Raw genomic sequence first — 23,475 nt, 5'->3', positions numbered from 1 at the left:
ACTAAATAAAATACAAATCCAAATAAAAAAAACAGGAGAAATAAGAAATAAGAGTAGAAGCTACAGTATACTGTCTAATCGGCCCTTTTGGATTATGATACAAGGTTGAGAGATGATATTGTGAAAACGAGTCATCCTAAAGAGTTCAGATATCATTAAGGATGTCTTGAAAATAAAGGAGAGCCGCACACTCTAGGAGCTCAGATGCAAAAATGTCATGTCCAATGTTTCGACAGCCAAGCTCTCTTCATCGGGGTATGATCAAACACTGCGGTATGACTCGTTTATATAGTGTCAAAAGACACAGGTGTCTGTAATCATGGCCAAGTGTGGCCTAATATCATTGGTTAATTATCAAATGTTAAAATGGCATACAAAGAACAGCATACAAAAAAAACAAATGGATACCATACGATCATAGATACATTTTAGACTACACAAACTTACAAACAATTACAATGGCAAAGTCACAATAATCACAAGAATGGCTTCAGATCAAAGTTTACATTGAGACCGAAGGGAGCAAAGGGTCTTTAAATGAAAGATCCAGGCAGCCTCTCATTAAGGATGTCAACATAGATATTTTATTTTTTGCCAAGGCATGTTACCTAGCTCTAGAGAGGGAGTTGTGTTTGAAACAACAGGCAGAAAGCAGCCTGAAGCGTGATGCAATACCAGACTTAAAAATGCAACAGCACTATTTCGGGCATGAGCAAGAATAACATTTTTAAGACAGAGGGGGATTCAGAGAAAGCCGAGTGAAAGTTAGCCACGACTACTATTCAGCCTCTCCCGCCTTCCTCAGTCAACTGCTGTATTTTGCAACCTAATCTCATAGTTTGACTTCAAAATATAACGTAATTGGATGAACGCCGATTTTTTGACCCATTAATTCCACGTGGTTACAGGGATAAAACAGAAACAACTCAAAGGGTTAAGTTTAGGTATTCATTCCAAGTGGTTAAGGCTATGGTTTGGGGAAGGCTCTGAACCTCGTGAGTTTGAGTCCAGTGCTGTGCCACTGTTTTTTTTGTGAGCACTGAGGAAGGCATATATCGATGTCCTCAGGACCTTTTGTTACATCTGAAGTCAACCGCTTTTTCTTGTGACCAGCCGGATATGTTTACCTCCTCGACACATCTCTCTTCTTCCTTCCTTCCTTTCTCTTTCTGTCATCGCTTGTTCTGTATTTCTCTCAATCTTCAACAAGCAGGCACGCACGCATGCACACACAAATGGAAGGCTGTCTTTCTTTCTTTCCTGTTTTCATCCAGTATAGGGTACATAGACTCAAAGGATTGTTCTCTGATGTTAAATATTGATAAAGCCTTTTACACTAATGAAGAAATAAATACCACACCAGCCCAGAATACAACCTTATTACAAATACACAGAGGAACGAATACCACACCAGCAGCCCAGAATACAAGCTTTTTGCAATTACACAGAGGGAAAAAATCTAAGCAATAGCTAAGAGGCCATATTCAATACCCCTGCAGCACCTGCAGCCAATGCCTAACCAGACAGAACAGCTAAGCTCTTGAGATATTGACAGTCATATTTCAAAAGGCTACATTTTTATAGAAGTCGGGTGGCAGTGCTTGCGTCATAATTGTCATTGAAATAGAGATTTAGAAAACCATTTCTGTGGATATTAATATTAATAATAGGAGAGAACTTCATGAGAAGGCAGTGGAATGGTAAATCTTTTTTTCGACCGGAACAGTCCGCTCTAGAACATTGAACCACCACTCTGGATGTCTGGTTCACCTGATCATTGTCTGACCATCTGATCACGAGACACTCCTGAGAGAACACTGTGTGTGTGTGTGTGTGTGTGTGTGTGTGTGTGTGTGTGTGTGTGTGTGTGTGTGTGTGCGTGTGTGTGCGTGTGTGTGTGTGTGTGTGTGTGTGTGCGCGCGCGTGTGTGTGTGTGTGTGTGTGTGCATGTGTGTGAGAGAGAGACTATTCAGCAGAGCCCCCAGAGCAGAACAGAGCTTTGTGGTGATGCATTATTAATTACCTGCAGCTCAATTCTTTTTTTCTCCTCTTTTATTTATTGATATTCAATTTTGCAAGTTTTTGATTTTATACTGACCATTCTCCTCTCTCTCTTTCTCTCTCCGACCCTCTCTCTTTTTATTTATTTTTCGCTCTCCCCTCCTCTCTCCCCTCCTTTTGGTCAATTGAAAAAAAGGAATCATTTTGTGTGTGTGTGTGTGTGTGTGTGTGTGTGTGTGTGTGTGTGTGTGTGTGTGTGTGTGTGTGTGTGTGTGTGTGTGTGTGTGTGTGTGTGTGTGTGTGTGTGTGTGTGTGTGTGTGTGTGTATGTGTGTGTCTCATGAGCATTACGTCAGGTAGCGTGCTGCCCCTCTCTGTATTTCTGTTGTGGTTGCGTACCATCTCAAATTTCTTCAAATAAGTAAAAACTAAAATGTCAATAACCACTGAGCACAGTGGTTAGTGTCTTTTGGACATCTTTGTTTTGTCGATTTTTGGTCTGGCCCTACCAAATCAGAACCAATCATAGAAAAAAACAAGTTTTCATAAGTTTAGACAGTACAGTAAAGTAGAGAAAAGGTAGAGTATAGCTCAGTACAGTACAATAGAGCACAGTAGGGTAATGAAAAGTAAAGTACATGTCACTACAGTACACTACAGTACAGTAGAGCACAGTATAATGTACTTTGTACCCTACTGTACTCCACTGAATTAAACTAAACTCTACTGTACATTGCTCTACTATACTCTACTCTGCTGAATTAAACTCTACTGTACAGTGCTGTGCTGTATTGTGCTGTTCAAGCTTGCCTTTTCAACATCCGGATATTAAGTATTCTCAACGTCTTTTCAACGTCATTTAGCTTTCTGTGTACATTGTTACAATGGGAATGGTTGTCAGATTGTTTAGCAACCCCAATATCAATGGGACAACTATCCCATGAGTTATGATACACATACAGGAGCACTTTTATTCACTATATACCAATACCGAATACAAAATATTCCTTGTAATTACACCAAATCACTCCATAGATAATATTGATCAGTATTAATCGACATGGTCGGTAGTAGGGGGTTGGTTACATCAAGATTGGTCAGTCATTGATGTTGGTCTGATGAGTTACTCCACAACCTGATTCAAGCAAACAGTTTGTGTGGTTTTGATTGGTTTGATGTGATTTGATTGGTTTGATTTGCAGTGTTTTGATTAAAGATACATTTTACTTGGTTTTTCTTCCATTTCAGTTTAAATGAAAAGGGCAAAAATACTGGGTACTTGGTGACATTGTTCTGATTACACATAGCTTGTAGTATTGCCCATAAAGACTTCATAGTGTGACATTTTAGATTTTAGGGATAACGTGACTTTTGTTCATTGAGTTGGAATTCCATCACACCGAGAGGAAAAACAGTGCAGAAATTGCCCCTCTAGCAGCATATTTGTTCAAATTTAACCCTTTCTGAAGTTCAGTCAGTTTTTAATTTCCATTTAGCATCTCTCTGCTCTGCCTACTCACTGACCTTTCATACTCAAACAGCCCCGTCTCTACTCTCTTTATTAAACTAGAGTCGCTGATTAAACAACAGCAAAAAGTCGAAGCCTCTCAATCAGTTCTCTTCTCTTTCTCTCGCACAGACACTGCTTCTCTCAAAAGATAGTGATGTTTGTTAACTCTTTTTTTTGTCCCGATCTGCATTCACTCTGTGCCTGGCACAGTAAAGGAAAAGAGAAGACTGGAAAAGGCAGAAAAGAGAAGTAGGTATCGGCTCTGTGTTTCTTTTATAATGTTGGTAACTTTATTAGTGTGTCTCTTTGTTATAGAGGTGTTGAAATGTATGAAGCCCATTTGTCTGTGGGTTTTCATCCCTGGTGACAGCTCACTCTGTGGTTGAGCTTGTCTGCTCCAGTTCCATCTCCTCCATTTATTTCCTGCTGGCTGTAATAAGACGCTGTGATCCTCTATAGTTCTCTGACTGACAGACGCCAAACTTTCCTCTTTAATCCCCCCAGTTCATTCAACAGTAGCGTTCTGCTCTGGCAGAGTGAGAGGCCAAATACTTCTACAACCACCACAGTGTGAGTGAGTGTGTGTGTGCGTGTGTGTGTGTGCGTGTGTGTGTGTGCGTGTGTGTGTGTGTGTGTGTGTGTGCATGTGTGCGTGCGTGCGTGCGTTAGGGGTTGGAAACAATTATTTTCCAATTGTTTCGTTCTGAAGAGAACCATTGTTTTTTTGGAGGAGGCTTGACTTGAAACGCTGGCCATCTTTTTATGACATGCATTATTTCAATTAGGCCCACAGAATTATACCTACGGAGGAGCGGCTTCTATGAAGGAACTTTGAATGTCTTTGAACTTCTGAGAGTTGGCTTAACATTGGACCATGCTTACAAGCTGGTGTGTGCGGAGTGGCACTAGAATTGAAATAAAAACTCGTCTTACCTTTGTGAAACATGATAACTATAGCATCCTTAACTAGCATTGAAAAAGTTAATCCGTTCTTCTCTAGTTACATTTTTTTTTTTTAAATCTCTCCCTAAATTCTTAATCACACTTGTAACGTCAGTAGGCTACAGTAGCTTATGTTTTGGGAGGGGTAGGTAGCCTGCACACACTGGAAAAGATTTTCAGCTGGCAGGCAGACACTGGAAGCAGTTGCTGAGTGAAAGAGTGAGGGCTTTGAATAGGCACTTTGTTGCATTTTTTGTGGGACTGGGAAAAAATGCTCGTAACAATAAATAACGTTATTAACCGGTCTCCATGCTTTTAAAATAACGATTCTGTTCCGGAACTGTATAGATCACTTTTGTTCCTGGTTCTGATTCTGTTTCTAAAAATGTTTTGTACTTTTCCCGTTTTCAGTTCTGTTCCCTGAACTGGTTCTAAACCCTGGTGTGTGCTTGCATGCCTGTGTGTGTCTTCGTTTCAGAGTGTACTGTATATGTGCTCCAATGAATCCTTTGCCATGCTTGTCTACACTCATATTATTTGGTCGTCAGTGCACCCCCCCCCTCTTCCCCAACACCACAGCAGCTTGTGCACTGCTGTATATTCGCCTTAGATTCATACTCTCACCTGCCTCTCCCTCCTCTGCCTCCCTGCATGCACACCTGTATTCCTCTTTACCTACCTACTTGGATTCTAGTGCACCTGTGAGCTAGGCTCCTGTTTAACGAAGGAACACCAAACATGGAATAGAGTGAATGAGGGACAGTTGAATCTTATTTTGTTGAGAGACAGAGAGGTAGCTAGTGTTGTCATCCTGAGCTGGGTTTGGACCCTTGGTATTTTTCATATGGTATGTATGAACCACTTGCTTTTGCTTATTGATTAGTATGATCTGAGAGGCCTTTCCTCTAGCCAAGGACCAAATGCGCCCTCTGTAGCCTAATGGGTGGAATGTTATTTATATTTTTCATAATTTCGTAATTAATAAATATGTATATTAACGACAAAAGTGTTTCTATGTCAAACAGTTTTGTTATATTTCAGTCTTCTGTGATGTATATAAAGTGTAATATTAGGATGCACACTCTAAATTGAATAGATTTCAATGCTATGTCTGACATGCTACAAGCGTCTTATTTTTTAAGCCCATAACCATATGTGTGAGGTGTATAGATTTGTTTAAGACTACCAAGAATCACTCTGTGTGAGCCTAATTTAGCCCAATGCAGTAAAAGGTTAAATGTTTGTTAATCTGACTGAGGCTGTACAGATGTAGGATCTTAATTTGATCACTCTGTTGTTGCTGAGAATTTTCCTGCACGGCAAGAAATGCAAACTTGTCGTATATTCAAGGTTTACAACACAGGCTTTCTAAAGTTTGTAATTTCCACTTTAAAATGTGAGACTTGATTTTCCCTAACATCAAAATGTATCTACCTCTACAAAAATGGTCCATTAATTATAATCCATATAATAATTCACGTTTTCTTTTGCTGCAGGATTATTTTTCTTCTGTAGCAAGCTCAAATTAAGATCCTACATCTGTATTCAACACCCGGTGGTTGCACTCTAGCGTTGTTTTGAGATGTTATTGATTTTGTGGAACAGTTTTACAAATGTTACATTCTAAAGTCCATTGCATTGTGATTATGTCAATAATAATAGTATGGTAGCTAGGTGAACCAGCCTTGAGTGAACAATTGTTTTTGTAGTCTTACTGTATATTGCTTCTTTCTAAAGGATTTTCCCTTTCCAATTCATCCTCCCAAACCTGTCATGTTGAATATGCTATATTTTCTTGAAAGAACACGATCTTATCTCTTTCCTTTTATAGTTCTTATCGAAAGAGGGTTTGATAGATATCAGTGAATTAATGAAAGGAAGATGGAAAGCAGAAATTGAACTGGAAATTGAAATTGAACTGATCAACTACTCCACTTTAGAATGCTTGAGAAGACAAACAGAAAACCTCCCTTTCATCTTCTATCTGACATGTATCTATATCTGCAGCTAATTGGATGGTCACGCTCATAGTTGTTCATTATTAAGGCCCCTCATTTGTCGGTCCAGGCCTTTGTTATGGTGGTGATATGTGATCCTCTGTAATAACTGTGTGTCGTTATTGGACACCGCTGAGTTCTATAGTGATGGGGGTCGGGGGGTGAAGAGACTGTCTTGTCCATGTCATGTTCATCTCTGCTAAATGTTTCTCTCCTGATGGTGCAATGAGTTATGTTGGTTTAGGGCAGGGTAGGCAACCCTCATCCTGGAGTGCCACAAGCACTTCATGTTTTTGATTGATCTGTCCTGGAAGAGCAGGTACACTATATATACAAAAGTATGTGGGCATCTCTTCAAATTTGTGGATTCGGCTATTTCAGCCACACCCATTGCTGGCCGGTGTATAAAATCGAGCACACAGCCATCGCCTTACTAAGGAGCTCAGTGACTTTCAACGTGGAACCGTCATATGATGCCACCTTTCCAACAAGTCAGTTCATCACATTTCTGCCCTGCTAAAGCTGCACCGGTCAACTGTAAGTGCTATTGTGAAGTGGAAACGACTAGGAGTAACAACGGCACAGCCGCGAAGTGGTAGGCCACACATGCTCACAGAATGTGGCCGCCAAGTGCTGAAGCAAATCGTCCTCGGTTGCAAAACTCACTACCGAGTTCCAAACTGCCTCTGGAAGCAACGTCACCACAAGTAATGTTCATCGGGAGCTTCATGAAATGGGTTCCCATGGCCGAGCAGCCGCACACAAGCCTAAGATCACCATGCGTAATGCCAAGCGTCTGCTGGAGTGGTGTAAAGCTCGCTGCCATTGGACTCTTGAGCAGTGGAAACGCGTTCTCACACACGTCCAACGGACGAATCTGGGTTTGATGGATGCCAGAAGAACACTACCTGCCCCAATGCATAGTGCCAACTGTAAAGTTTGATGGAGGAGGAATAATGGTCTGGGGCTGTTTTTCATGGTTCATGCTAGGCCCCTTAGTTCCAGTGAAGGGAGATCTTAACGCTAAAGCATACAATAACATTCTAGACGATTCTGTGCTTCCAATTTTGTGGCAACAGTTTGGGGAAGGCCCTTTTCTGTTTCAACATGACAATACCCCGTGCACAAAGCGAGGCCCATACAGAAATGGTTTGTTAAGATCGGTGTGGAAGAACTTGACTGACCTGCACAGAGCCCTGACCTCAGCCCCAATCAAACACCTTTGGGATGAATTGGAACGCCGACTGCGTGATAGGCCTAATCGCCCAACATCAGTGCCTGACCTCACTAATGCTCTTGTTGTGGCTTAATGGAAGCAAGTCACTGCAGCAATGTTTCAACATCTAGTGGAAAGCCTACTAAGAAGAGTGGAGGCCGTTATAGCAGGAAAGGGGGGACCAACTCCATATTAATGCCCATGACTTTGTAATGAGATGTTTGATGAGCAAGTGTCCACATACATTTTGGTCATGTAGTGTATGTTGAATTTAGGCAATCACTGAACTGATCAATTAGCTTAGTTGGTCTAGTGTGGTGCCTCGTTGGAACAAAATCCTGCAGTAACTGTGGCACCCCAGGAACAGGGTTGCCTACCCCTGGTGTATGTTTTAGTTAGGTACTGTAGTTTTTTATAATGTACTGCTGAAGCACTCATACATTTCTTGTTCAATGAGGTCCTCCTCAGATAAATATAAAGGTCCCTACATGAGAGTTGAACAAAGTTTTCTGAATGTCACAATAATGAGAACAGTTCATGAATTTGGGGAGCTTGACTTTGTCATTATCCCCAAAGAGGTAGGTCTTCCAAAATATTTGACCTGATTTCACTGTGTAAGTGTTCAGTAGTTCCTTTGTTTATTTTACTTCCTCCTCTTCTCTTCCTCCATCAGAGCAGGGAAGGGGGTATTCTCAGCCATGAAGCTCGGCAAGACCAAGAGCTCCAAGGATGACCACAAGAAAGGTAGGCTTTTACTAATCAGCTGCCCATCGAGACTTTGATAAATTGAATCAGGTGTGTTAGAGCAGAGATAGAGAGAGAGACCTGTAGCTCTCCAGGAAGAGGGTTGGCCTCCCCTGGCATATAGTAACATAGGTTATTGTGATGGCGCCCCCAAGATGAGCCAGCCATCTTGGACATGGAGGATCTGAACAGGAAGGCCATGCGTCTGGGAGGGGTGGGGGGTCTGGACCCAGACTGCATCTCCCTGGCCTCCGTCACTGCCGTCACCACCAATGTCTCCAACAAGAGGTCTGTGTACTTATTTATGTACTTACTTATTGTACATCTGTTACTGCAACGATCCAATGACCCTTTATAACACTCTTATTCATGTTTATAACCCATACTACAGTACTAGTTGAGTAAATTAGCAAATGCAGGCTACACTTCATTAGGAAAAGCTCTGATTTGTGTGCCTTGACTCTCTCAGATCAAAGCCTGATATCAAGATGGAGCCTAGTTCTGGGAGGCCTGTGGATTACCAGGTGAGATGAGGGAAAGAATCCACCCCAATCCCCACCTCCCCCCCCAAAAAAATATTTTAAAAACAAAAACATGTTTTATTGTCACATACACCAAATAGGTGCAGTGATGTGTTGTTTTACACGGTTAGCCATAGTAGTACGGCACCTCTCGAGCAAATTAAGTGCCTTGCTCAAGGGCACATTGACAGATTTTTCAGCTCACGTATTTGATCCAGCGACCTTTCTGTTACTGGCCCAACACTCTAACCGCTAGGCTACTTGCCACTCTAAACATGTGTTGTTTTGCAGGTTCAGCCATAGTAATAGGCGCACCCAAAAAAACTTTTAAAAAACTGTTAAGTTCCAAAATTAGGACATTTATTTAAATCATGGTATGTTCTAATTCATTTCTAGGCAATAACAAACATATTGTTAAATTAACATGGTACAATGTCATTGTTTGTACAGGTGGCTGTCCCAAACCTGACTCCTAAACGTGATGTTTGAAAATAAAGAAATTCATGATTATTTTTTACCTAACACTATTATTTCAATATAACACCCTTCTTTGTCTACACCCATTCAGCATTGTTTACACCCTCTTAAGCCTTAGCCCCACCCATCTCTTTAAGGGTTGGTCCGTGCGTTCTGTACGAACTTGCCAGCTACTTCCAGAAGATCTAAGAGAGAGAGAGAGAGAGAGAGAGAGAGAGAGAGAGAGAGAACAGCTCACTGAACATTACTTGTCCTATCGCGTCCAGAGCGCACACTGGACGCTCTGGCCAATAAGTAGAGTTGTTCCGAAAGTTCTGACCTCACAACTACAGTCAAGCACCCACGCTACCTTGCTAACATTGGCTAGCTACTTCCAGAAACATAATGAGAGAACACCCCACTCTGACCATTTTACTCGCCCTAGCAGAGCTGGTTAGACTTTTTTCATGTTATCCAGAGTGTTGGTGACTGTAAATGTGCTGCTGGCAACAATTTAATTATGCTTTGTTGCCAATGTTTACTGACACTGGACATATTCAACAGGTGTTGAGTGTTCAAAAATGCATCAGTTATTCTGCACTTTGGTACACTGAGACGGGAGTATTTTGTTAAGAAATGAAACTAGATAGCTAGCTAGGTAAACAATGAATCCCGACGCATGACGCAACGTTAGTTAGCGAGCCAGCCAGCTAACGTTAGCTAGCTAACAGTACACTTTAACTTGAAATGAAATTACAGTACATTGCCAAAATTAGAGTGGAGTCTTTTGTTAAGTCATGTAGCTAGCTAGCTAAACAATGTACCATAATCACAACTCATGATGTTACTGTACTATACTCTACTGTAATATGCTGTATTGTACTGTGTTCTACTTAAGTGATAATGCCAGAGAAGCCCGTGTTTGGAGGATATATTGGCACCGGCTTCGAGGGCATTATCACTTTTATACAACGGGTTACCAACATATTCAAATAATTATTGGTCGTTAGTTCTATCGGTTCCGTTCCTAGAGACGCGACCCAGTTGTTCAGTCTTTTTGTTCAGTATTGTAGCGACCCGCACAGACAGCGGTGTGTTATGTGGTAGGCTATTAGTGGGTTGTGTTGTACTTACCAGTGTTCGCAGGGTCCGACATGCCAATCAACCAGCTATGTGCCAATCACGTGGATGCCTGGAATGTTCTGATGCCGGGCATCCTGGTGGTTGGTGGAGTGGCGTGGAGTGGAGGGGGGTTTGGCAGGGGGATGGAGCATTGGAAGTTAAGACCAGGTTTAGCCATTGTTCTCTCTCTACGTCTGGGCTTCACAAGAGAAGGTTACGGTTGGCTTGTGGGGTATCTTTCATTTATTTGGCGTGGGCTATGGCCAAACAGTAGCTTGTGTGAAGTTGGATTTATAAACCGTCAATTGTCAATCCTCTGTCTGGACAGATGTTCCTTTATGATCTAGTCAGGTCGTTACAGTATCTTTGGATGTGACCCAGTCGTTCGTTCTAAATGTTCCATTGTCATACTGGCTGGCAACATTCTTATCCCTTGCTTTATAGCTAGCCAGCTACGGCTAACTTACAGTCACGTCAAAAAGTGCAGCCAAAATAACAGCAAAGTAGCTGCATTTGCATTTGTTTAAGCTGCATTTATTTGGAGACATTCATAACAATGAGCTAATGAGGCACAATTAGCCTAGCATAGAAAATGTGCTTACTCATCAGGACACTGTTGTTCAGAGGAGCTAGCCAACAACACAGCTAACACAATCCCTTCAAACTGACACTAGAAAGACTACAAACTAGCTGCACTTTGTTTCATTTAACCTTTCTTCAATTTACATTTCATTGTATATATCCATAGAAGTTACGACTGGCTGAGAAACGCTCCCTGCCTGTCTGTCTTGTCCCGACTCCCGACACATTCATTACTATAGGACAGCTGGAAATCAAATTTAAATATTGAAACAATGTTGCAAATGTTGCAGAGACAGACAGCAAGGTTGATACAAATCTCTGCTGTTGAAAACAAAATGATAGTCTAAAGGAAATGTGAGATAAAGTCTAGATGCTTTTTATAGTGGAGATCAAGTTTATAAATTGCTTGGCTGGGCTGATGAGACAGTGGATTGCGCAGTCAAATGGAACAGAGTAAATAGGCATTTTAATGTCATAGATTTAGCCGGTGGTAACCTGTGGAATAGACACCGGCTGGAATGCAGTTTTAACCAATCTGCATTCATGATTAGACCCACCCATTATATAATGTACTGTACTGTGCTCTACTGTACTGTACCCTACTCTACTGTACTCTACTGTGCGGTACTGTACTCAAGTTTACTCTACTTGAGTTCCTTACAATTTGAGAAAGGGCCCATGGACCAATGTCCTGGTATAAATCTTGGTCTTTGCTCCTGATCCCTACACTACTTACAGTGCCTTGCGAAAGTATTCGGCCCCCTTGAACTTTGCGACCTTTTGCCACATTTCAGGCTTCAAACATAAAGATATAAAACTGTATTTTTTTGTGAAGAATCAACAACAAGTGGGACACAATCATGAAGTGGAACGACATTTATTGGATATTTCAAACTTTTTTAACAAATCAAAAACTGAAAAATTGGGCGTGCAAAATTATTCAGCCCCCTTAAGTTAATACTTTGTAGCGCCACCTTTTGCTGCGATTACAGCTGTAAGTCGCTTGGGGTATGTCTCTATCAGTTTTGCACATCGAGAGACTGACATTTTTTCCCATTCCTCCTTGCAAAATAGCTCAAGCTCAGTGAGGTTGGATGGAGAGCATTTGTGAACAGCAGTTTTCAGTTCTTTCCACAGATTCTCGATTGGATTCAGGTCTGGACTTTGACTTGGCCATTCTAACACCTGGATATGTTTATTTTTGAACCATTCCATTGTAGATTTTGCTTTATATTTTGGATCATTGTCTTGTTGGAAGACAAATCTCCGTCCCAGTCTCAGGTCTTTTGCAGACTCCATCAGGTTTTCTTCTAGAATGGTCCTGTATTTGGCTCCATCCATCTTCCCATCAATTTTAACCATCTTCCCTGTCCCTGCTGAAGAAAAGCAGGCCCAAACCATGATGCTGCCACCACCATGCTTGACAGTGGGGATGTTGTGTTCAGGGTGATGAGCTGTGTTGCTTTTACGCAAAACATAACGTTTTGCATTGTTGCCAAAATGTTCAATTTTGGTTTCATCTGACCAGAGCACCTTCTTCCACATGTTTGGTGTGTCTCCCAGGTGGCTTGTGGCAAACTTTAAACAACACTTTTTATGGATATCTTTAAGAAATAGCTTTCTTCTTGCCACTCTTCCATAAAGGCCAGATTTGTGCAATATACGACTGATTGTTGTCCTATGGACAGAGTCTCCCACCTCAGCTGTAGATCTCTGCAGTTCATCCAGAGTGATCATGGGCCTCTTGGCTGCATCTCTGATCAGTCTTCTCCTTGTATGAGCTGAAAGTTTAGAGGGACGGCCAGGTCTTGGTAGATTTGCAGTGGTCTGATACTCCTTCCATTTCAATATTATCGCTTGCACAGTGCTCCTTGGGATGTTTAAAGCTTGGGAAATCTTTTTGTATCCAAATCCGTCTTTAAACTTCTTCACAACAGTATCTCGGACCTGCCTGGTGTGTTCCTTGTTCTTCATGATGCTCTCTGCGCTTTTAACGGACCTCTGAGACTATCACAGTGCAGGTGCATTTATACGGAGACTTGATTACACACAGGTGGATTGTATTTATCATCATTAGTCATTTAGGTCAACATTGGATCATTCAGAGATCCTCACTGAACTTCTGGAGAGAGTTTGCTGCACTGAAAGTAAAAGGGCTGAATAATTCTGCATGCCTTATTTTTCAGTTTATGTTTTGTTAAAAAAGTTTGAAATATCCAATAAATGTCGTTCCACTTCATGATTGTGTCCCACTTGTTGTTGATTCTTCACAAAAAAATACAGTTTTATATCTTTATGTTTGAAGCCTGAAATGTGGCAAAAGGTCGCAAAGTTCAAGGGGGCCGAATACTTTCGCAAGGCACTGTACATGGTTTGAGTCACTTTGGTCAACTCTTGATCTCAACTCGGGATAACCGGTACCACGCAAGTGGCTCACCTTTTAGCCAGGTAAATGAATATGGCAATGAATCATTCAGAACTAACCTGCAGGCTAACTCAGGGCTAATTGAGTGTCTGAGCCATTGAGGACCAATACAATCATATTCCCTCCCTCTCACAAAGATTGCACCATCATCCCCTTAATTTGGGGAAGATGACTGATGTCTTGGAAATTCTAAAGAGAGACTGTAGATTCTTCAAACAACAACCTTTATTGTAAGATTAGCAAAAAATGGAGCAATCAACAATCACTCATAGTTCAGAGTTAAATGCCCAACGAACAGAGTTGTCTCTCAGCTTTTATAGAAAGTCCAACCTCTTTGTTTATGTGGCAGTTAGCAGATGTGTGCAAACAGGGATGGGGATCATGGTTTATGAAAGGCTTTTAGCTTTTTCCTGCAAGTTTGCACACAGAGAAGTTCCAGCAGGTAGTACAAACGGGATGTCACATATTGCGGTCGCACCCGGCTCTTATCTGTACGCCCAGACTTATGACTAAGTCACACAAGACAAGCCTGCATCAGCAAAAAAAACACTAGCATATAGCAATGGACAATTCTCTAAGTAAAAATAATATAGTATGTCTAATTTTGTCATTTTTTGTGACATTTCCTCCCTTTTGAGACTAAGTCTCAACCTAATGGAAAGTTACTTACAAACATTTTCATTAATCAGGCATTAAAAACAAAGAGAGTCACACGTATGTATTTTATTGGGTAAAAAATGCCAATGTTTCTGCATCACTGTGCCTTCAAATTACTGGGTGGTTTTATATATGGAGTGTGCGACTTTCTTTGTTTTATAGCTTAAAGTTTATTCCCTGCTAATCAGCACCTCTACACTAAATCATTTTCCCTTGTTGTGCGCCAGTTGATGCTTTTCATCAAACAAGCATTAACATGATTTGGAAAGTGGGAAAAGGAAAGACTTCCTTACACTTAGTACATTACAATTGTAAATTACCTCAGTCATTGAGTTTCAAACCTTCACATAGTGCAGTTCATTCTCAGAAGAGGACAGGAACATATGAATTAAACATCAGTACACGCTTCATCACCACACACAAGGAAAATAAATTAATTTATACCCTCACCCTAGGGTATGATTGTACAGCAATGGTCACCTATCATTTGGCGCACTCGGTAGGAGATGTGATGCTACTACTACAGTGAACTTAGCCTCCGGTTACAAATACATTTGCACATAAATCATTCCATCTAACCCATAACACATTAGTCCCTACCACGATTCCACTTACAGTACCAGTCTAAAGTTTGGACACACCTACTCAGTCCAGGGTTTTTCTTTATTTTGACCATTTTCTACATTGTATAATAATAGTGAAGACATCAAAACTTAAAAAAAACACATACTAAATCTTGTAGTAACCAAAAAGATTTTATCAAATCAAAATATATTTAATATTTGAGATTCTTCAAAGTAGCCACCCTTTTTCTTGATGACAGCTTTGCACACTCTTGGCATTCTCTCATCCAGCTTCATGAGGTATGCATGAACCTGGAATGCATGTCAATTAACAGGTGTGCCTTGTTAAAAGTTCATATGTGGAATTTCTTTCCTTCTCAATGTGTTTGAGCCAATCAGTTGTGTTGTGACACGGTAGGGGTGGTATACAGAAGAGAGCCCTATTTGGTAAAAGACCAAGTCCTTATTATTGCAGGAACAGCTCAAATAAGCAAAGAGAAATGACAGTCCATCATTACTTTAAGACATGAATGTCAGTCAATCTGGAAAATTTCAAGAACTTGAAAGTTTCAAGTGCAGTCGCAAAAACATCAAGTGCTAAGATAAAACTGTCTCTCACGAGGACGGCCACAGTAAAGTAAGACCCAGAGTTTCCTCTGCTGCAGAGGGTAAGTTCATTAGAGTTACCAGCCTCAGAAATTGCAGCCCAAATAAATATCACAGAGTTCAAGTAACAGACACATCTCAACATCAACTGTTAAGAGGAGACTGCGTGAATCAGGCCTTCATGGTTTAATTGCTGCAAATAAACCACTACTAAAGGACACCAATAAAAGTAAGAGACTTGCTTGGGCCAAGAAACACGAGCAATGGACATTAGACTGATGGAAATGTGTCCTTTGGTTCCAACCACCATGCCTTTGTGAGATGCAGAGTAGGTGAGTGGATGATCTCTGCGTGTGTGATTCCCACCGTGAAGCATGGAGGAGGAGGTGTGATGGTGTGGAGGTGCTTTGCCTGTGACGCTGTCAGTGATTTATTTTGAATTCAAGGCACATTTAACCAGCATGGCAACCACAGCATTCTGCAGTGATACGCCATCCCATCTGGTTTGCGCTTAGTCCCACTATCTTTTGTTTTTCAACAGAACAATGACCCAACACATCTCCAGACTGTGTAAGGGCAACTTGACCAAGAAGGATAGTGATGGAGCGCTGCATCAGATGACCTGGCCTCCACAATCACCCGACCTCAACCCATTTCAGATGGTTTGGGATGAGTTGGACCGTAGAGTGAAGGAAAAGCAGCCAACAAGTGATCAGCATATGTGGAAACTCCTTCAAGACTGTTGGAAAGGCATTCCAGGTGAAGCTGGTTGAAAGAATGCAAAGAGTGCGCAAAGCTGTCATCGAGGCAAAGGGTGGCTACTTTTTTGGTTACTACATGATTCCATATGTGTTCTTTTGTAATGTTGATGTCTTCACTGTTGTTCTACAATGTAGAAAATAGTAAAAAAATTACAAAAACCCTTGAATGAGTAGGTGTGTCCAAACGTTTGACTGGTATTGTATATAGTTATAAACATACTTAAACATGCTCATGTCAATTGTACTGTATTATCCAGAAAGCCATATGTATTGATGCACTTTAACATTAGAATTATGATAACATGGTAAATCGAAACCCCTACTATCACCGTCCCCATAATAGCGATACAACCCAAATTTAGAATGACAGTCCTTCGTGCTTCACTTTGAGTCTATCACGCAAATGCAAGACCCTCAACTTAGTGGTTTGTTAATGACAGATCGGTGGCTCAATGCATTTCAATCTAAATCACAATAAGCTTCCTAGTGTGTAGACCTCCAAAATAAACATGATACCCCAAATAAACAGTTTAGGGCAACCCTAAATCAATTTACAGGCACAGTTGACCACCCCCTTCCTTCCTGGCAATCTTCTTCTGGAATTTCTTCATGTTCTGCTTCAGATAGTGTTTCAGTTCGTCAGTTCGTTTCAAAGTGGATGGCCCTTGATAATGTCTCTCACCTGGGCCGCCACTGTCCTTTACAGCCCATTATGCCTTGCCCATTTTCCCACCAGTACACCAGCAGCATGAGAAAAGTATCTCCATGCTCCCTCCACATGGACCCATGTCGCACTCCTGAGAGAAAAGACATGAGAGAAAAGGCAGTTAATAGCTTCGACTGGATGCTGTGTACAGGTTGTTGGCTTGGACTCAGGTCTCACAGTATAATTGGTGAAGGGTAAGGTCATAGTGAACAAATTTTTCGCCAGAAGAGAGGAGAGAAGGAAGGATGGAGGAATGAGGTTTATTAGAGAGGAAAGAAAAAATGCTCCAGTAAGGATACAATTAGAGGATAGTGTGAAGGCTGGGTGGGAAGAACAGAATCTAACAGCTCATTAACGTAGCCTAACTGCAAACTGCATAAACTCCCCTGCTAACAACAGCAAACTGACCTAGATACAGTAATGTACCAGTCTCTGTGACCAGGAACCACAACACCGCACACCGACTGAGATGTTCACAGCAGGGATAATTAACCCTGAGGGACAGAAGTCGCCTCTGTAGTCTAAACCTCCAGTCTGAGTTGTCATCTTGTTTGTTTCACACCGTACCCTTTTATTATGGTACTTTCATTCACATTTGGGTGGAATGTTTTGGAATTAAATGATTCCCTCCATGCTTATTCCCTCCCGATTCCGATAATCCTCCAGCTGGATTTCCGGAAAACCTGGGTTTTCCAGAAAATGTTCTGTTACTTTGCAACCCTAATGCTAATATGTCCCATTAGATTAGCATCACAGTCGTTGAGGCCAGGCAGCTGGTTGGCCTTAACATGGACCCTGTGGTCTGTGTGGAGATTGGGGACGACAAGAAGTACACCTCCATGAAGGAGTCCACTAACTGCCCCTACTACAATGAGGTAAGTGCATCTCTCTCTCTCCCGCTCTCCCTCCCCTCCCCTCCCCTCCCCTCCCCTCCCCTCTCTCTTCTACATTGTGTATAATTGAGTAGAAAAAGTGGAAAGAGAAGCCAGTCTCAGTTCAGAGGCTCCAGCACCAGCCTGGCTGTGTTCAGATCAAAGCCTCTGCTCTGGGCTCAACAGGAATCCTTTCTGCCTTGAGCTATGCACATTACACTCTTCTTTCACAAGAGGGAGGCTGAGCAAAACGTCAAAGCATTATTCAGTTGGTGTCCTGATCCTGCTAGACATTAGTCTGTAATAATTCCCCTTGTATTCGATTCAATTCACCCGGACGTGAATGGATTCAGCCAATGCTGAAAGAATGTTAATTTGATCATTGTTGGTTGTATTCTGTTAGTTATTCAACTCAAGCATTAGTGATGGGGGGGAGGGGGGGAACAATACAGTTACAAATCGGGGTATTATTGTGGACGATATATCATGTCGTATTGTTTTGGCAATATAGCAATATTAGTATTTTTATTTTTTTTCCTTCATAGCCTGTTCTCCATCTTCTTTCTAAATAGGGAATGTATTTTCAGCAATTTTATTTCCATGGCTAATCAAAACTCATTTTCTCCATGGCTCTCTCTTGTCCCTCTGCACCAGACATTATTTATGGATCATCGAATCGCATTGAAATCACTGTATCGAACCGCAATACATATAGAATCGTGAGAATCATGAGAATCGCAATACATATCATATCGGCACATAAGTATCCACATTACTGTCCACAATGTCTATACACCACATATACAGTAAATATATTCATACTCCGGAATCCAACGCTGCTCATACTAATATTTCTTAATTCCATTCTTTTACTTTTAGATTTGTGTGTATTGTTTGATGTTACTGCACTGTTGGAGCTTGGAAAACTAGCATTTCACTACACCCGCAATTCATGATTCAAAATACACTCCGACATCTGAGCTATCTTTTTTGCAGGTGCCATGGTAACAGTTGACAAAAAAAGAAGAAACGAAGGCCTTGAGGCCGATACGTAAAGCGTATTAAAGAGCAGTGATACTAGCAAGAGCAGTGTGCGGGTTTCTTTTTCTCTCTCACTACACAAACACATTAACACCTGCTAAATATGCGTACGCAACCAATACAATTTGATTTGCTTTTATAATATCGTATCGTGAGGTCCCTGGCAATTTCCCCAGCCCTATCAGGCATGTAGAAACGTGTTGTGTGGCACGACCAATGAATCCTTCAGGGGTTGATTCATTCAATTCAACCTTTGAATCTACTAAACTCAATGGAATGATCATACAATACATGAGTCATTTGACAGAAAGTGAGGCTACTGTATCTGTCACATCACATTATGCCTTCTCTTCTCCCCACAGTATTTTGTCTTTGACTTCCACGTCCCACCAGATGTCATGTTTGACAAGATCCTGAAGCTCTCAGTAAGTGGCTCTTCTACACACACACACAGACGTTCAATCGTTCTCTTTATAGTAACAGCCTTTGAGCTTGAAATCAACATTTTATCCTTCTCCCACACACTCTTACTCCTTACTCTCGCTCTCTCTCTCTCTATCTCTCTCTCTCTCTCTCTCTCTCTCTCTCTCTCTTTCTCCTCTCCTCTCCTCTCCTCTCCTCTCCTCTCCTCTCTCTCACCAGGTGATCCACTCTAAGAACCTGCTGCGGAGTGGCACCTTAGTTGGAACTTTCAAGCTGGATGTTGGCACAGTCTACTCCCAGCCTGGTAAGTGGTAAGGTCCTGAGACTGGCACATGGGTGATGTTGATGGTTGCCGTGGTCATATTTAGAATTATTTTAATTCCTGTAAGTGGTTGAAAGAATGATTGATTTTTGGATTGATACTTGTCTGTCACAGAGCACCAATTCTACCACAAGTGGGCCACACTGTCTGACCCTAATGACATCACGGCCGGCTGCAAAGGTTACATCAAGTGTGACATCGCCGTGGTGGGGAAGGGGGACAACATCAAGACTCCCCACAAGGCCAACGAGACAGATGAAGACGACATAGAAGGGTAAGAGAATGTTTTATTCTGGCAATAGAATGTTGTAGAAGGGTTATACAATGTTTAGGGGGGTCAGGGGTTAAATAAAAAAGTCTGTAGAATGTTATCAAGGGGTTACGTTGAGACAAAATCAGGCGTACAACTGTTTTTCAACCTTTCGTTTCTGGTCAGGAACCTCCTTCTTCCGGAGGGTGTTCCCTTGGAGAGACAGTGGGCACGATTCTACGTGAAGATCTACCGCGCTGAGGGCCTTCCCAAGATGAACACCAGCATCATGGCCAACGTTAAGAAGGCCTTCATAGGGGAGAACAGAGACCTGGTGGACCCCTACGTACAAGTGCTCTTCGCCGGACAGAGAGTAGGTCCACTACAGCCACCCACTACTCAGGAGGACCTGACTTCTCCATACCATGAACCTCAAACTGTCTTATTGAAACTGTCTGTTTTATATCTTTACTTGATAAACAAAAGAAACAAATAGCATTACATAATGGATCACATTCCCATTATAAATACAGTATACATTTGCATAATATGAGGTGTCAGTGTAAGAGTTGAATGGGTGTCAATCCAGGCGTATGTTGATGTTATTTCCTCCAGGGGAAGACGTCGGTCCAGAAGAGTAGTTATGAGCCGATCTGGAATGAGCAGGTGGTCTTCACTGAGATGTTTCCTCCGCTCTGCAAACGCATGAAGGTCCAGATAAGAGACTCCGACAAAGTCAATGACGTCGCCATAGGAACACACTTAATTGACCTGCGAAAGATTGCCAATGATGGTGACAAAGGTGAGGTCCTATATGCCCCCAACCATAGCTCAAAAGTAGAATATTGCCAGGACATCGGGTCAATCCAATCTTATTGTAGCACATTAGTCATTTTGGTAGTCAGTCGTTTTTACCAAGTCATTAGAGGGCTTTGACCCAAATGATTAAAGAAAGTCAACAATCGTTTGCTGCTCCTGCCCGACACCACACAGGCAATAGCCTTTCTCAGGACCCTGTTCTTTGTTGAATTCTCCTGTCATCCTCCATCCCTCCTCTCCTCCCCCAGGGTTCCTGCCCACCATGGGCCCAGCCTGGGTCAACATGTATGGCTCCACCCGCCAGTACACTCTGATGGATGAGCACCAGGACTTGAATGAGGGGCTGGGGGAAGGCGTGTCCTTCAGGGCCCGCCTCCTCATCTCCGTTGCCGTGGAGATCCTGGACACCACCTCCACTGAGATTGTAAGCTCCACCGAGGTGCAGGTGGAGCCTGTCTCTAACATCTCAGAGGTGAGTGCTGATTGGGTGGTGACTATTCATTGGTTGCCATGTATGTCTGAGGTGAGTTCCATTGGCTTTTCCTTTCAAAGGGGAGTGTACATTGGCTGGCTGTCATTGACTCACACCTCACACTGCAGTACTATGTTCAAACTTTCCATTATATTTACCTTACATGACCTTTCTCATCCCCATTAATTCTGATTATGAGGCATATGACTATTGGGAGAAACTGCCAAACTATTGAGTATCCCCAAATCTTTTCAGTTAAGATACATAAAACCCTACACGTCTTCAGCTTTGCCCTTTGACCCTGCCTATGACTTCCTGACCTCGCCGTAAACAGTCAGTGGTTAGATGTCTCCATTCTGTTGTTATACTGCATTGCATTGACATTATATTGCTGTTAAAGTTGTTAGCTGGCCGTTAGGGAAATCAGTAAGCAGTGTTACCCCAGGCTAAACATTAGCTTTCCCAACTGTCCCCTAGCTGTCTCTTTGTTTAGCTAATGTCTCCCTTGGGTGCAGTAAGTTGTTCATATCAGTTTGACTATATGCCAGGTGCAGGTGTAGCTACCACCCCTTAGCCTAGAGGAGAGGGAGGCAGAGAGGGAGAGAGATTAACGAGGCAAACCCTAACGTGCTCAACATCTCAATCAGTACTAAACAATACATTGTTTGATTAAAAAGAGAAACCTGTGTGTCGGTAACTGAGACTGTATTTGTTTATTTAGCATACTGGGTGGTGTGTGTGTGAGTTTAAGGTCAAATGGGGGTTGGTTCTACCTTTCATTTGTATTCGGTTGTTTACTTTGTCTTCTTCATTCTTCTGTCGTTCAGAGTGTTACAGGGAAAATAGAGGAATTCTTCCTGTTTGGTTCCTTCCTGGAGGCCACCATGATCGACAGGAAGATCGGCGATAAGCCAATCAGCTTCGAGGTCACAATAGGTAAGTACTACACTCAAGGGTACACAGTAATAACTTGTCATAAGTATTTGTCTAAAAAGAGAGTACTCAATGATTTGTATGTTTGGCATGTAAATAACACAAACAATAACACAACCATAAAATTCTACTAATTTATTTTCCCCATTTCCTTCTCCCAGGCAACTACGGCAACCAGATAGATGGAGTGAGCAAGCCCTCGGCAGCTAAGAAGAAGAAGAAAGAGGGAGGAGGAGGAGGAGGAGAAAGTGATGAGGAGGAGTCAGAGCTGATCCAGCAGAACTCCAGTGAGGACGAGGCAGATGATGATGGGGACCTGGTGTCTGTGTCCTCCTCCCCACCCATGAAACCTGTCATAACAGACAGGTCAGAAGGGCAGGGGTCATCAGTGGTGGTTTGGTCATGTTCCGTTAGTTCCTCCTGGGTCACCCCTAAAGCCTTAGTTCTGCTTAGAAATATTGTTTTGCTGATGGGGTGTCACAACTCCAAAAAGTCAGTGTACCACTTGGTCTTCTTTATTCATAGAATAAGATACAGTATGTATACCAAAATACTTTAACATAAGATAATGGAGATAAAAAAAATAACATGGTGCACGGTACAACATGAAAAAAAAGAGAGATATGAAAGAAATCAGTTTCCATTGATCTCATTCTCTGAGGCACTCTGATAATGTCAACTCTCTTCCTCTCCCCTGTCAGATGAGAGTTGATAGGATCACATATGTTCTGCACAGCCTAGAAAAGGTTGTTTAATTTGATTTGTGCCAAACTTTAGGAACTACTTCCACCTGCCCTACTTTGAGAAGAAGCCGTGTATCTACATCAAGAGCTGGTGGCAGGACCAAAGGAGAAGACTTTACAACTCCAACATCATGGACAAGATCGCTGACAAACTGGTCAGTAATCACTCATGTTGAATGTGCACCATTGTGCAGGATAATATGTTAATTAATCCCAAATAACTCAAGGTATTACATTCTTAGAAAAAGGGGTTCCAAAAATGGTTCTTTGGCTGTCCCCATAGGAGAACCCTTTTTTTGGTTCCAGGGAGAACAGTTTTTGGTTCCACATAGAACCCTTTTGTAGAACCCTTTCCACAGAGGGTTCTACATGGAACCCAAAAGGGATCTACCTGGAACCAAAAAGGGTTCTTCAAAGTGTTTTCCTATGGGAACAGCCGAAGAACCCTTTAAAGTTCTCGATGGCACCTTTTTTTCTAAGAGTATATTGTATCTGATGCCCGTGTTTGTGTGTTGTGTCTGACAGGAGGAGGGTCTGAATGATGTGCAGGAGATCATCAAGACAGAGACAGCCTATCCAGAGCGCAGACTCAGAGGGGTGCTGGAGGAACTCAGCACTGGCTGCAAGTGAGATAACATTACTGCTATGACAACCATAATCAATTCATAATTACTTGTTTATTTTTTTTACCTTTAACTCTGCATTGTTGGAAAAAGGACCTGCAAGTAAGCCTTTCACTGTTAGTCTACACCTGTTGTTTAGTAAGTATTTGACAAATAGCATTTGATTTGA

General features: G+C 41.9%; 1 protein-coding gene across 1 annotated transcript in view; it reads left to right on the top strand.

Annotated features, from left to right (window-relative positions):
• LOC139415665 (otoferlin) overlaps nt 1-23,475 on the top strand; it is a 153,463-nt gene that overhangs the window by 96,312 nt on the left and 33,676 nt on the right. The window contains exons 6-19 of the mRNA XM_071163785.1: nt 8,339-8,409; nt 8,565-8,697; nt 8,879-8,933; nt 17,552-17,683; nt 19,084-19,146; nt 19,364-19,448; nt 19,581-19,740; nt 19,903-20,089; nt 20,332-20,518; nt 20,784-21,007; nt 21,835-21,943; nt 22,102-22,306; nt 22,718-22,838; nt 23,209-23,309. Coding sequence (XP_071019886.1) covers nt 8,339-8,409; nt 8,565-8,697; nt 8,879-8,933; nt 17,552-17,683; nt 19,084-19,146; nt 19,364-19,448; nt 19,581-19,740; nt 19,903-20,089; nt 20,332-20,518; nt 20,784-21,007; nt 21,835-21,943; nt 22,102-22,306; nt 22,718-22,838; nt 23,209-23,309 — 1,833 coding nt within the window. The remainder of the gene's footprint in view (nt 1-8,338; nt 8,410-8,564; nt 8,698-8,878; nt 8,934-17,551; nt 17,684-19,083; nt 19,147-19,363; nt 19,449-19,580; nt 19,741-19,902; nt 20,090-20,331; nt 20,519-20,783; nt 21,008-21,834; nt 21,944-22,101; nt 22,307-22,717; nt 22,839-23,208; nt 23,310-23,475) is intronic.

Source organism: Oncorhynchus clarkii, chromosome 8, assembly GCF_045791955.1.
Source record: "Oncorhynchus clarkii lewisi isolate Uvic-CL-2024 chromosome 8, UVic_Ocla_1.0, whole genome shotgun sequence".
Lineage (NCBI taxonomy): Eukaryota > Metazoa > Chordata > Actinopteri > Salmoniformes > Salmonidae > Oncorhynchus > Oncorhynchus clarkii.
The sequence above is the reverse complement of the archived record's forward strand: the minus strand, read 5'-3'. Positions and strand labels throughout refer to the sequence as shown.